This window comes from Calidris pugnax, unplaced genomic scaffold, assembly GCF_001431845.1.
Source record: "Calidris pugnax isolate Ruff unplaced genomic scaffold, ASM143184v1 scaffold124, whole genome shotgun sequence".
NCBI lineage: Eukaryota > Metazoa > Chordata > Aves > Charadriiformes > Scolopacidae > Calidris > Calidris pugnax.
In genome coordinates this window covers 2022829-2035212 of record NW_015090914.1, presented here as the reverse complement: position 1 = coordinate 2035212, position 12384 = coordinate 2022829, and the positions used below count along the sequence as shown (strand labels likewise).

At 44.1% G+C, this 12384-nt stretch overlaps 1 protein-coding gene across 1 annotated transcript in view; it reads right to left on the bottom strand.

Annotated features, from left to right (window-relative positions):
• NPSR1 (neuropeptide S receptor 1) overlaps positions 1-11977 on the bottom strand; it is a 67231-nt gene extending 55254 nt beyond the window's left edge. Inside the window, exons 1-2 of the mRNA XM_014949438.1 lie at positions 11948-11977; positions 10982-11270 (exon numbers count right to left, since the gene is read on the bottom strand). Of these exons, the coding sequence (XP_014804924.1) occupies positions 10982-11128 (147 nt within the window). The 5' untranslated portion in view covers positions 11129-11270; positions 11948-11977. The remainder of the gene's footprint in view (positions 1-10981; positions 11271-11947) is intronic.
• Positions 11978-12384: the final 407 nt, after the last annotated feature.

The window sequence follows — 12384 nt, the reverse complement described above, 5'->3', positions numbered from 1 at the left end:
AGAAGTAAGTTTGAAAGGACATAGACAAAGGAATAAAGCCAAAGTTTCTATTAATCTATTTGTGGTAGCTGGCATCCAGAGAGAAGAGAAGCGGATCCCATTCTTGGGGATTAAGGAGCTATAACAATAGGCAACTTAAATCACTGCAGCCTCTCTTTGCTTGTATTAGCTTGCAGAATGGAAACTTCTGTGGTTATTAACGGGATGCCCACCGTGATAAAGGCCTTCGTGGAGGCTAGGATTAGAATTCAGTGTGATCTGGATGCATGGCAAACATGCACTGGGAAAAACCCCAAGATGCTGTTCAACAAAGGAGAAGGGCAGGACAGTGCAGTGCAGTGGGGGTAATCACATCGGGTTGGGCAAGTCTTCAAAACATCTCCCCCCCCCACGCAGCAGGTGAAGAAGTGCCCCACAACTGGAACACAATTTAATAATGTCACCCTGCCAAGAGAAAGACAACCACCACCATGGAATTGACACTAGTCTTGCGCGCCTCTGCTCTAAATCTTCCACTGTACTCAGCTGCTGTGCTATCCCCACTGCTGGGTGCCATTGCTTCCAGAGAGACACTGAGCAATGAATTGGTGGTGGTTTAGAGGACGTAGCCAAGCAAAAAAAAAAAAAAAAAAAAAAAGCTGAATGAATTAAGTTGCTTAATCTAGCAAAAAGCAGGCTGCAGGGAAATACGAACAGAGCCTTGAAGACACAAAAAGACCGATGTAAAAAAGGAAAGGCGTAATCTCTTCTTCAGATCTACTGCAGATTGGCCAAAAATCAGTGAATTAAAACTACAGCACAGAATTCAGATTGATCATATTAAAAAATTGACTTTAAAATACACTATATATATAGATTATTTGAGTCAGTGAAGCCCCTACCTATGAAGGTCTTAAAATAGCTATTAGATTGGAGTGACAGCTGATTGATCCCTGAACTTCACTCCAGCTGCATTTTTCTATAATTCTGGTTAATTGGTCACCTTAAAGTTGCTTAGACATAGAGAAGTTTCATTTCATGTCTTGTTTGTTCAGCAAGCAGAAACCGCCTTTTTGCGACAACCTTCAGCAAGGTGATTTACAAAAAAACCATCATTTAATAACACGTTGCACAGAAATCAGCAGCCTTCAGGATAAAAAGACAGATAATAATATTTCCCAAACCCGTGTGCAGAAGCTTTTCTTTGACAAGGGCTGGTTTTGCAATGGGCATTGCTAGCTCTGTTACATGAGAACGCTGCAAGAGAGACCAGTTACATACACCAGTTCTTTTAGATTAGAAAACATAAAAGATGCTGGCGACTTAATTAAGGTCACAGAGTAAATCAAAGCCAAGAGGATTTCCTTGGCCTGACTACAACCAGTGCATGCACTGCTATTCCACAAGACTGCTGTGTCTGGAGCATGGAAGCACTTGACATCTGGAGCACATATTGATGTTTGGCTAATTCGCTTTAAGATTAAAACCAGCTTTAATCAATGAAGCAAGCATCTTCATGGGTGAAATATAAGTCAGAAAACCTGTCTGAAGATTGTGTGTGTTTTTCTTTGGTTGTAGAAAAGGCTTGTTATTTTGTCTCTCGGGCAAAAATTTCTGAATTCATAGGCTATGATAAGTCTAGCATGAGGTTATTCTGCTTCATATTTGAGACAAAGATCATCCCTGTGAGCAGCTTTAACCAAGACTATAGTTAAATCCTTTCAGAGCCACATTTTGGTGCCATGATGCCATCCTTCCTTCCAGTTCTCCCCACCAACTTTCTTGCTCACTCATTTCTCAGGATTTATATCCCTTGTGTTGGGGGGCACCAGTCATGGCTGTGAAATAGGGATATACCCAATAGGCCATCCCAATGTAGGTGCTGTTGCTCACATCTTGAGGTGCAGAAGCCTTTGCCTGATATCACAGCAGTTGCTTAATAGGAGACGTTCAACTACCAATGGACAAAGCACGTTTGTACTCAAACAGTAACCCAATGTTGAAACAGCTTTGTTCTAGCTGCTGAGGCTGGTTGGGATACAGCCTGGAAAAATTGGGCTGCCAGGTAAGAAATGAGCAAATAAACAGAAAAAGAGAGGGAGCAGACACTCTTCTCTAATGTGAGGAGAGGAGGCCTATAGTGAATTCACGTTCTTACTGACCTGGTGCCTTCCTGCTCCATGTCCGTGGTCACCTGGGTGAAGAAGAGGCACTCATCTCTCACGTCACAGGTTGGTAGTGGCTTAAGTCTCTGAACAGCTGCTTCTTGCTGGTTGATTAAATTCTGGGAATGTGCAAGCAGTCTGACTGCTTAGCTTTGGTATATTTTAAAAAACTATTTTCCTAGTGTGACCAATTGCAGCAATTGAGATTGTAAGAGAGGCAATCATGGAGCAAGCCAAACTATTTTGTAAGGATGTTTTTCTTAGCACATAAGAAGAACACATAAATCTCCTTGCTAAACTGGGGAACTGTCATGCTCATGGTCAGGTTTGCCATGAGTAGTGGTGAACTTTCTTAAAGAAGGAAAAAAAGAGAAAAATCTTCTGTCACCCTCTGAAATAATCACTTTAATCGAAGGCCATACAAGAATAATAGAATGGGCTGGAAGGGACCTTAAAGCTCATCCAGTTCCAACCCCCCTGCCCTGGGCAGGGACACCTCCCACCAGACCAGGTTGCTCCAAGCCCCATCCAGCCTGGCCTTGAACCCCTCCAGGGATGGGGCATCCACAACTTCTCTGAGCAACCTGTTCCAGTGTCTCACTGGAATTTCTTACTAATATCTCATGTAAACCTACCCTCTTTCAGTTTAAAACCATTAGCCCTTGTCCTGTCACTCCACTGCCTGACCAAGAGTCCCTCCCCATCTCTCCTGTAGCCCCTTCAGGTACTGGAAGGCCAATATAAGGTCTCCCTGAAGCCTTCTCTTCTCCAGGCTGAACAACCCCAGCTCTCTCAGCCTGTCCTCACAGCAGAGGTGGTCCAGCCCTCTGATCACCTTCGTGGCCCACCACAAGAAAATGTACGGTTCTAGATTTTGCATTATTTTGACCCTGTTGTAGAAGTTCTGGAGCCTTGAACTTTCAATACTGAAAATGTTCGGGACAAATTTGCTATTTAACAGCCCCTTTTTAGGATAGAACAAAAAAAATGAAAAAAACACCCTGAAAAAAACAACAAAGCAGGAAGATTAGTTTTCTCGAGGCAGACAGGTGCCATGCAGCGTGACTGATTCCAGTCAGGGATTTATAGTCAGTTTACCTCTAAGGCAAATTGCACTTTGGACTGCAACACTAAAAAGAATCAAAGAAAGACACTCATCAGCAAAATTTAATTAAGGAGTCTTAAAGGTACTGGCACAACCTCTGACATGATTCATTACTTTTTTTTTAAATAAATAAACAAAACAAAAATAAATAAAACCCTGTTTGTCTCGTACTGTCAGGTTTCTCCACAGCAGATACCCTAAAGGAGCCTTGAGGCGTCTAACTCCTGTCCTCAATTATCTAATAGGAAGGTGCAGAGAAGGTGGAACTAGTTTCTTTTAAGAGGTGTACAATGAAAGCATAAGAGGCCACAACTAAGAGTTGTAAGACATGAAATTTTGATTAGATATCAGGAAAAAAAATGTTCATTGTGAGGGTGGTCAAACACTGGTATGGGAGTCCGGAGAGGCTGTGGGATCTCCATCCCTGAAGATATTAAAAAATTGAGTGGACACTGCCATGAGCAATCTGGCATAGTTTGAATTTGCTTTCGAGTGGTTGGTGCAGGTGACCTCCAGAAGGTGACTGGCATGGGAATAGCACAAATATAATAATATCAGGAAAAAACACTCAAAAAACATAAGGTGGCACTTGTCTTATGCTTCCACAGAAGCCTGAGATGAAGAATTTCTACCAGAGTGTGATGAGTTTAAACAATGAGCTGTCAGAAGTCAAGTATGATGCCGCTGGAGGGATCATGGCTATTGTTGGTTTTATCAGCTACAAAATAAAGGGTCTTAAATACACGAGAAAGAACAAACTTTGTTAAAGTGCCGATCAGAAGCATTCAAACTTCTTGTGCTGAAACTTTCAGTACAAGTTGGGTTGTGAAAAAAAACACCAGGAACCTTTTTTGGTGTGTAGGTGCATGCTGTAGCAGTGTTACACATACTTTAGTTGTAGCTATGAGTTCTGACTGTCGAGAAGGAACAAAGTAAGGGGACACTAAATATTTTACCAGAAGTGGGAGAGTGGTGGGAATACTTAGGCAAGGAGTAACCTTCACACAGCAAAAGTGAGACACCTGAATGTGAAAGTTGGGATGATTAATTCAAACTGCCCAAGAAATGCTCAAGAAATGCTCAAGAAATCTTGAAAAAAAACAAAAGGAAGGAAGACTTAGGGAAAATATTAAAATGGCTGGATCACTCTGGATTCATTTGCAGGTAGACCTTGTCTCAGTGAGAAAGAAACACACTAAGAACTGGGAAGATCACCGAAATTTTATGCCCTAGCTGTCCCAAGCAGCAGAAATTGTACTGATCATTCCTGTATTGCAAGTGCATTTTGAAAAAACATTCTCCATCTAGCAAGGCAAAACTGAGAAGATGTTTCTATACAGCGCTCACACAAGATGTTCCTGAAAATTTTGGGAAAGCAATTTGATTGACACTGGAAAGGTCTGGAAAAACTCATGTGAAGTTAAGAAAGACTGAGAGAAGAGAAAGTTAAAACCAAAGTTTTATTTTTTGTCCTTGCGAGTGCTTGCACTATGACTGAGTTTGAGACAAACGCATTTGGGCAGGCAGCAAGCCCTCGAGGGGCTGATTTGGGGTGGTTTTTGGTAACATTGCCTGGAATGGAGCCTGATTCAAACTGTGTAAATGCTCGTTCAGCCCCAGTTTCACTTCTGGGACTGCTGCTTTTCCATTTCAATGGCAATGGTCATGCCTGATAATTTTTATATCTTCTGCACAGAGGCTACTTTACTGAGATGATTTCTCACATGCTGGCTGTGTAATTCCTCCTGGCACATGGCTACAGGTCATTCTGGCAATCCTAGGATGTGTTGCCACGTGAGACCTTCACAACACGCCAGAGGTGCTGGCAACAGCCACTTCTGTGCAGGTCCTTATGGTTAGAAGATGGGCACTGCTGGAAGGGACCCAAGCTGATGTTTTCTATTCTGCCAGACTTTAGAAGCAGTTTTGCCTAAGCCTATATCTATATGATATTGCACTTATAGTCTGTGAATTTTAATGTATTATAGAATCGTAGAATGGTCCAGGTTGGAAGGGACCTTTCAGATCATCCTGTCCAACCATCAGCCTCACTCTGATCAAAACCATCACCAAACCATGTCTCTAAGCACTAGGTCAACCCGGCTTTTCAATCCCTCCAGGGATGGGGCCTCAACCACTGCCCTGGGCAGCCCAGGCCAAGGCTTAAGAACCCTTTCAGTGCAAAAATTTTTCCTAATCTCCAATCTGAACCTCCCTGGTGCAACTTGAGGCCAAATCAATAATACTTTGTCCCTTTTAGACTTAGGAAAACAAACGAGCTGAGGAAGCCTATTGACTAAATAAGGACATTTTCTTATTGAGAGGGTCAATTATGTTATTAAGATTACTTTCACTTCTTCTTGAAATTTAGCAAAACCGTATCTATCTTTTTTCCTGTGAATCTCCAGGTTTTAAAAAAGTTTCTTAGCACTGATTTCACCATCACTGGTGAGGCAGAGTCCTGTCAGCATACAACATTTAATGCGTGTGAACTGCTGTCATCTTTCCAAGCTCAAGCAAAAACTACCACAACAACCACACCCCCAGCCTGCCCAAAAATCCTCCATAGGTGTGACTGGGATAAAGGGAAAGATTTTCAGTCAATAACAAATGGGAATAATGCGATTTTGCTCGCATGTAAGTCACATTTGCCACTCTGCTGTGTTTTGGTACAAGTTGGATAATAAATGGTGACAGTCCCGCTGTTACTGCAGGATTCTTTTACCCATTGCTCCCTAGGAAACTTGCACAGAAGAAGATGAATGGCTATTCCTAATTTTAATGTCATCAGGAAATATATGTTTTTCACGGCGTGCCTATCTGTTTTTTCCTAGAACATCTTCTACATGAGGAGATAACATTAGGTCACTCAATGGTCCAGCCATAATTTTATGATTTTTATAGCTGTACTAAAAACTGAAATGCTGTTTTTCCTTAATCACAAAAAGGGGCAAAATTATTAAGTATGCCCAATCCATACAGTTAAAACACCTGAAAAAAAAAAAAAAAAAAAGCCTGGAGAAATGAATACTTTCTAGGCATATTTATATCGAAGAGGCAGACAGATGCAAACCCTGTGGCCGTGTGGACCACGGAGTCAGAAGTGTGAGGGTTGTTAGTATAAAACCACCTGGATCACTTGGCTCACAGCCACCCCCAGTCAGGCTGTCACACAGCCAGATCACTTCTGTATTGCATTTAAGCTATTAGATGGAACCAGCCTGGCCAAAAGCACTGAAAATTTGTTTCACAAGGAGATCAGCTATTACATTCTCAGTGCAGCCTCTCAGGAACAGCAACAGTCATTATGGCATATTGCAGAGGCTGTGTTCAGGAATTCCTGACACCTTTTTTTTTGTGTGGACTTAATTCTCCTCCTCTTTCCCCCCCCGGAAAGATTGCAAAGTTACTTATGAATTATTTGATATGTCTATTTTTCTAAAACGTATGATTGCATTTGCAGAGATTACTCCAGAAATTTGACAGCACCCATTATTATTTTTCTATTATGTATTCAATGATGGGATGCTCTGTGAGGTGTGTTTGAAAATCAGAACGAGCAGTAGCATAGGTGAATGCTTTCCAGGAAATAAAGAGGCTCCTGCATTTGAATGAAAGAATTGGGACAACAGATTCTGACTTAAACATGCTCTGAGGACACCTGGAGCCAAATCCTTGTTACCCGACAGTGCTACAAAACAAGTCAATGCAAACCTTCCCTTCTTGCATTGGCCTCCTCAGCTCTTTGCTGGGCATGGTAAGCTTTGACCTTTGTAAAGAGCATTAGGGTTCATGGATAAGCTGCACATACTCTTAGCTTTGTGCTTACTCTGGCACGGCTATGCAGTCCTGTTTAATATCTGAACTACATGCAGGTACGGGGAATACTACAGTGTGAGGGGAGAATCAAATGTTCCTTCTGGAAATAAACTGGGAATTTTGATTACACATGTGAAATCATCTGTGGTGGAGTTGATGTGTGTATCATTTCTCTTGAGAGCTCCAGCACTTCGGCGTCACCTCTGTGGTGATGCTGCATGGCATGATGACCAGGCCTCATGGGGCCAGAAGGAGTGGGACGTCAACATGTGGACCAGTGGTTGGGGTTTTTGCCTGTCCCGGGAGAGACTGAGGTTCCCAAACAACTTGGGTGTAAATGACAAAACCTTTGTGCCCTGCTGCGCGGGTGAGGGTTCAACTCTACACATCAGAAAACAAAATAAGAAAATGCACTAGATCATGGAAGTCCGCCAATGCTCCTGGGAGCCAGGAGATGGTGGTGGGAACACAATCCCACTGAGAAAAGAATAGTGGATGGAACTTTTCTCCTTTCAAGCACTCCAACCTTTACTCTCTTGCATAAAAGTAGGGCACCCTCTTTCTCAGTAGATGTCTCACAAAAGAGGCGAGCCCTACACCTCTCTGAGGACGAGCACCCACTCGTTCCTGTGGAAGCTTTGGGGATGCTGGGGGCCTGCCAAGGTGAGGGGCTTCCTCCAATCCTGACAAAGCCTCCCAGCCCTGTGGACAACAGGGCAACCCTATTCTGAGATTTCAGCATCTCTCCAGGCAGGTTTCTGGTTTGCACTCTTTTGAGGTTCACAGGGTTAAGAAGGTCCTAAAGTGGAGGAAGGCCACAGGTGTTCAGAAGATCTCTGTCTTCTTCAGAATACTGTATTTGGCAGAGGGCAGCTGACACCACAATGCATACAAGGGAGATTACAAAGGGATGCAATGAACTCTCCTTTGGTCTGGGAGGCTGGAGCTGTAGTTAATACCAATTTGCACATCTGTTCTGAATTTGGTGCTGACACAACCAACTGGACTTCTCATGCTTGTGGTTTAAGCCAGTAAGCTACATGGATGCCTCATGTAGAGGCACCTGGAAAGTCTGGGTTTTTGGGGGACCACTTGCCATAACAGAGCAGGAAGACCTGCCCATAGGTGGGGATGAGGCAGTGCCTCTGCTGTGGGAAGCACCAGTTCATCTTTCATGGTGTGTGGTGAGGGGGTGCACCCAGTCCTGCCCCAAAGGCTGTGACTGTGCCCCAAGAGCACATGTGGCCATGCACCCAGAGCAGACTTCATGGGCAAAGTCCTGGCTAGTGGCTGGGCAAGGAGCTAAGATAATGACTACCAGAAGGCAAATGTGCATTCCTCCAACTAGATGAAATGTTCCATTTCCCAGCTGAAAAATAAAAAAAAATAAAATAGAAGGAATCCAATTGAACCGGCAAAACGCTTTGCAGTCTGAAGCAGTGCAGGATTTAGTTCTTAAACTCTGAAGGGGAATAGACAGAAGCCCAAATGCTTCTGAAAAGGAGAGCCGGGAAGCACTCACAGCTTATCCCATAATAGAACTTTTTAGCACTGACATGCTCTAAGGTGCATTATTTTACTTTTCTCACATTGTCAGCACAGTATAATACAGGCACTACCTCAGTACAGGCTGCCCTTTGAATCATGGGAGGAGAAGAAGAAACCAGTTCTTACTGCCATCATTCGAGTGGCACGTGAAACATTCTATGTAGCTGTCATTGGGTAAAATCACTAAAAATTCATTGTCACAGGAACTGCTCCAGGTACGGAGTGAGTGTCACTCCCCTGTCCGCTCCATTTATCAGCTTAGATGATGTTTTCCAACGACCACTTTGATATGACAGGTTACACCTGCATTTCCCAAGCAGAAACAGCTTTTGTGCCCTGTTTTGGACCTCTGCATCCCAGTACAGAGGCTCTGGAGAAAACCTGTAGCGTGGCTGTTCGTCCAGCCTGCCTTTACCATCAGCCTACACGGGCTACAGCGTGTTTGAAAATCCCAATAAAAGGCCAAACTCCCATTTGTAGCTACATTTTGAGCACTGATCTCTGGTTTTTAATCCATTCAAGCCTATTCCAAGCTGAACATTTTATTGCTTTCGCTGGTTAACCAGAGCCTTGTGAAGAGGAAGGGGGTGATGCTCATCTTGCTGGAAGGGGCAAGGACACGTCCATGACGTGGGCAGCGCTGGTGGAGGACAGCCAGCCGAGTCAGCGGGCACCAGCAACACCTTCCACACCTGAGCTTTTCCAGAGAGCTGAAACTGCTGGCAGGGAGCCCTGCCTTCCCTGCACGGTAGGTTGCCTTCATCCCTCCTTTCCTGCAGCAGCACCAGCTGTCACTTGTCTCCGGAGTCAAAACATCTCCGTGCGTATCGGCAGCCAGTAATTGATGCGAAAGCAGTGAACCCACCTTGCCAAGTTTGTGAGAGCCAGTCTAATGAGAAGCCCTCAGCTGACAGCACCACGTTTCCTTCAGCGATGGACGAGCATGCATGACTATCCATGGTTTCCTAATCATTGTCATTTGCTCAGCCTCCCTATTAAGGAACAGTTTCCTGCCTGGGGATTTTCTAATCATGGGATTAATTGTCACTTCTAGAGTTATAGAATACTGCTCCCATGACATTGTTCAGATTCACAGCCCCAAGTGCAGAGACAAGAGAGGAGATAAAGTTGTTTAAAACATTTTGCCTGTTACTTCTGCTTTTTTAAAGAGCATTTTAGGAGTCTAACATGGAGAGAAAAAATAATAATAATAAAAAAAAGTATCTACATCCTTGAAATCCTAGATAAGAAAGTACTGTCTTTTTCTTTCTCAAGAAAAAAATGAATCAGCAGCGTGTTAATAGAGATCCTCATTAATTAATAGCAGAACTACAGATGAACTTTCTCCCTAACGGAGAGGGAAGCCTGTTGTAATTCCACTGATTCCACAGGCAGTGTATCAGAGCACTAGCAACCCCTCAGAAATCAAAATTGCCTCTGCACATATCCCCTTTTACCCAACATATTGTCAGATGTTCTAAGTGTCTATATCTTTCCAACTGAAAGTGAGGTCTCTGGTCCTTGGGCTGCGGAAGGAATGACAGGGTACCCCTCGTCAGACTTTTAATAACTTGAAACTTAACCTGTACAACGTGTCCCAAGAGTGAAGTGACACACAGGCAGCACGCAATTAGGCAATGACATCAGGCACGGAAATCTGAAGGAAAGATGAATCTCACTAGCACTTTCATGTTTTTCTTACATTCACATGTTGCGAGGGTGATGTTTGTTTGGGGAGATGAATGAATACGCTTCCCCTGTCATTCAGCAGCATTCACTACCGAGTGATTCATCCGGTGCATTCAGAACAGCAGCCTCCAAGAGACACTGCACCCCCCACTCAAGTTAAAAGCAAACAAACAAACCAACTAATTAGAACCTGCCCCCGTGATTAAAAAAAAAAAAAAAACCACCACAGAACACAACCACAACAAAAACACCCTTCAAAAAACACTCTCACTTCTGTACAATGTTTGTTGCAGCTGGGAAATCAAAAAGAAATCCCTTATGTCAAAATGATGCCTATAAGAAATTAAATAAAAGACATGTTAAACTAATACAAGCTTTTGATTAAAGACGCTTTCGTAATTACAATACCTCTATAGAAAAATGGTACTGTCCCCTCTGGGAAGGGGACACAATTGGCCAAGACCTGAAAGTCTGAACTCCAATTCCTACAACTATTTTGTTTTTCAGTAAATGCCTCGCTCATGCTGTCTGCTGCCTTTACAGGGGAAAAACCCACAAATATCCGGGCAAAAAAGTTCAACAATCCCAGTTGCCCACCCCCCACCCCGCAGAGGTGCTGAAAATGCACCAAAGCTGCAAGCACTTGGGAAAAGTAACGTATGCCTTAAAGGAATACCTTAAAAGAGTAGTAAAAGGATCCCCACTCCTCTTCTGTCACCACCTCAGTGAAAGTCACCGTTTCGGTGCAGGTGACGAGGGTAAGGTCCAGCCAGCCGGTGCCTCCCTGGGAGCTGCTGCTGGCTTCTGTGGAGCCCACCTCCATCTCTGGATTTTGTTCTGAGTTGTCTAAGGGCTTGTTTTTGCGAGAGTTAACGCAGCCAGGCTTCTCCGGTAAAAACGCAGCAACAAAACCAGCTCCTCACTGCTCCACCACTGGCTACCAGAGGCGTCGGGCTTCAGTGCAGCTGAGTGATAAAAAAAAAAAAAAAAAAAGAAAAAAAAAATATCAAGCTGGAGTCGTCCCTTTGAGCTTTCCTTTGGTACAACTCTGACGACAGCCATCCACATGTGCTTTCTAGCAGCAAGAGCTGCAGCGGGTAAGAGAGTCAGCACACGTGGACCCAGCCATGTGCCCTGTGGGCTCTGGATTGTCTTGCACCTCAAAAGTTGCCAGCTCAGAGTCAGGCACACCTGTAAAAGCATGGACCTCCTCCCTTCTTGCAGCTCAGGCACCTGGCTATTCCACTCAGCAGTTTTGCTGACTTACCCTAGCTCAGCCCACTTTGATTACCATTATGAGCAGAATTACGGTATATCCATATACAAGCACCAACACTCTCCCCTGTATTAGCAAAACCCCATGAAGTTTTCAGGCTTAAGCTATCACAGTTTCCCTGTCAGTGCCCATCTGATTTGTGAAATTGTCTTTACCAAGAAAAAAAAAAAAAATCACAAACCATAAGCAGGCCTTCGCGCTTAACTTTTGCAAAGAGCTCAAACCTTCTGCACACTCAGTGCAGGCAGTGCTTGTTTTGCTGTACGGAGAGCCTGCCTGGAAAAGTAGGGCTCCTGGGGATTGCTGATGTCACTTAGAGGCTCAAGGACTCTTCAGAACCAGGTAATCAATTATCTTTCTACTTACCGACTTTCTGGGCACCTAGTTCACTCACCCTCCATTGATTGGCGTGTTTTTCCCCATCTCTGGTGGTGTTATCCTGGGTTTACACCAAGACACCACGCTTTCCCTGGCCACAGCACAAAATCACATGTAAACCTAGAGCTTGTTCAGCTTTGTGGGGATGCTCTGCCTCGATACCCATGCAACCCTCAGCAGAACATGATGTATTTTCCCAGCCATGCCCTTCCTCCCGGCAGAACCTTTTCCTTTGCTTATGTGTGTGTGTAAGCACAGACGGCCATGTGGGAGCTCAGGAGGAGTTAAAACTCCTCTCTGGGGCCAGCACAGCGTACCCTCTCCTCAGCTGCTGGGACAGGAGTCTCCACAACATGCCCACAGCATCTACATCTGTGGTCCAGTCAGGGCTGTGCCCACCCCCAGGTAGGTGAGCAGCAAGAGAG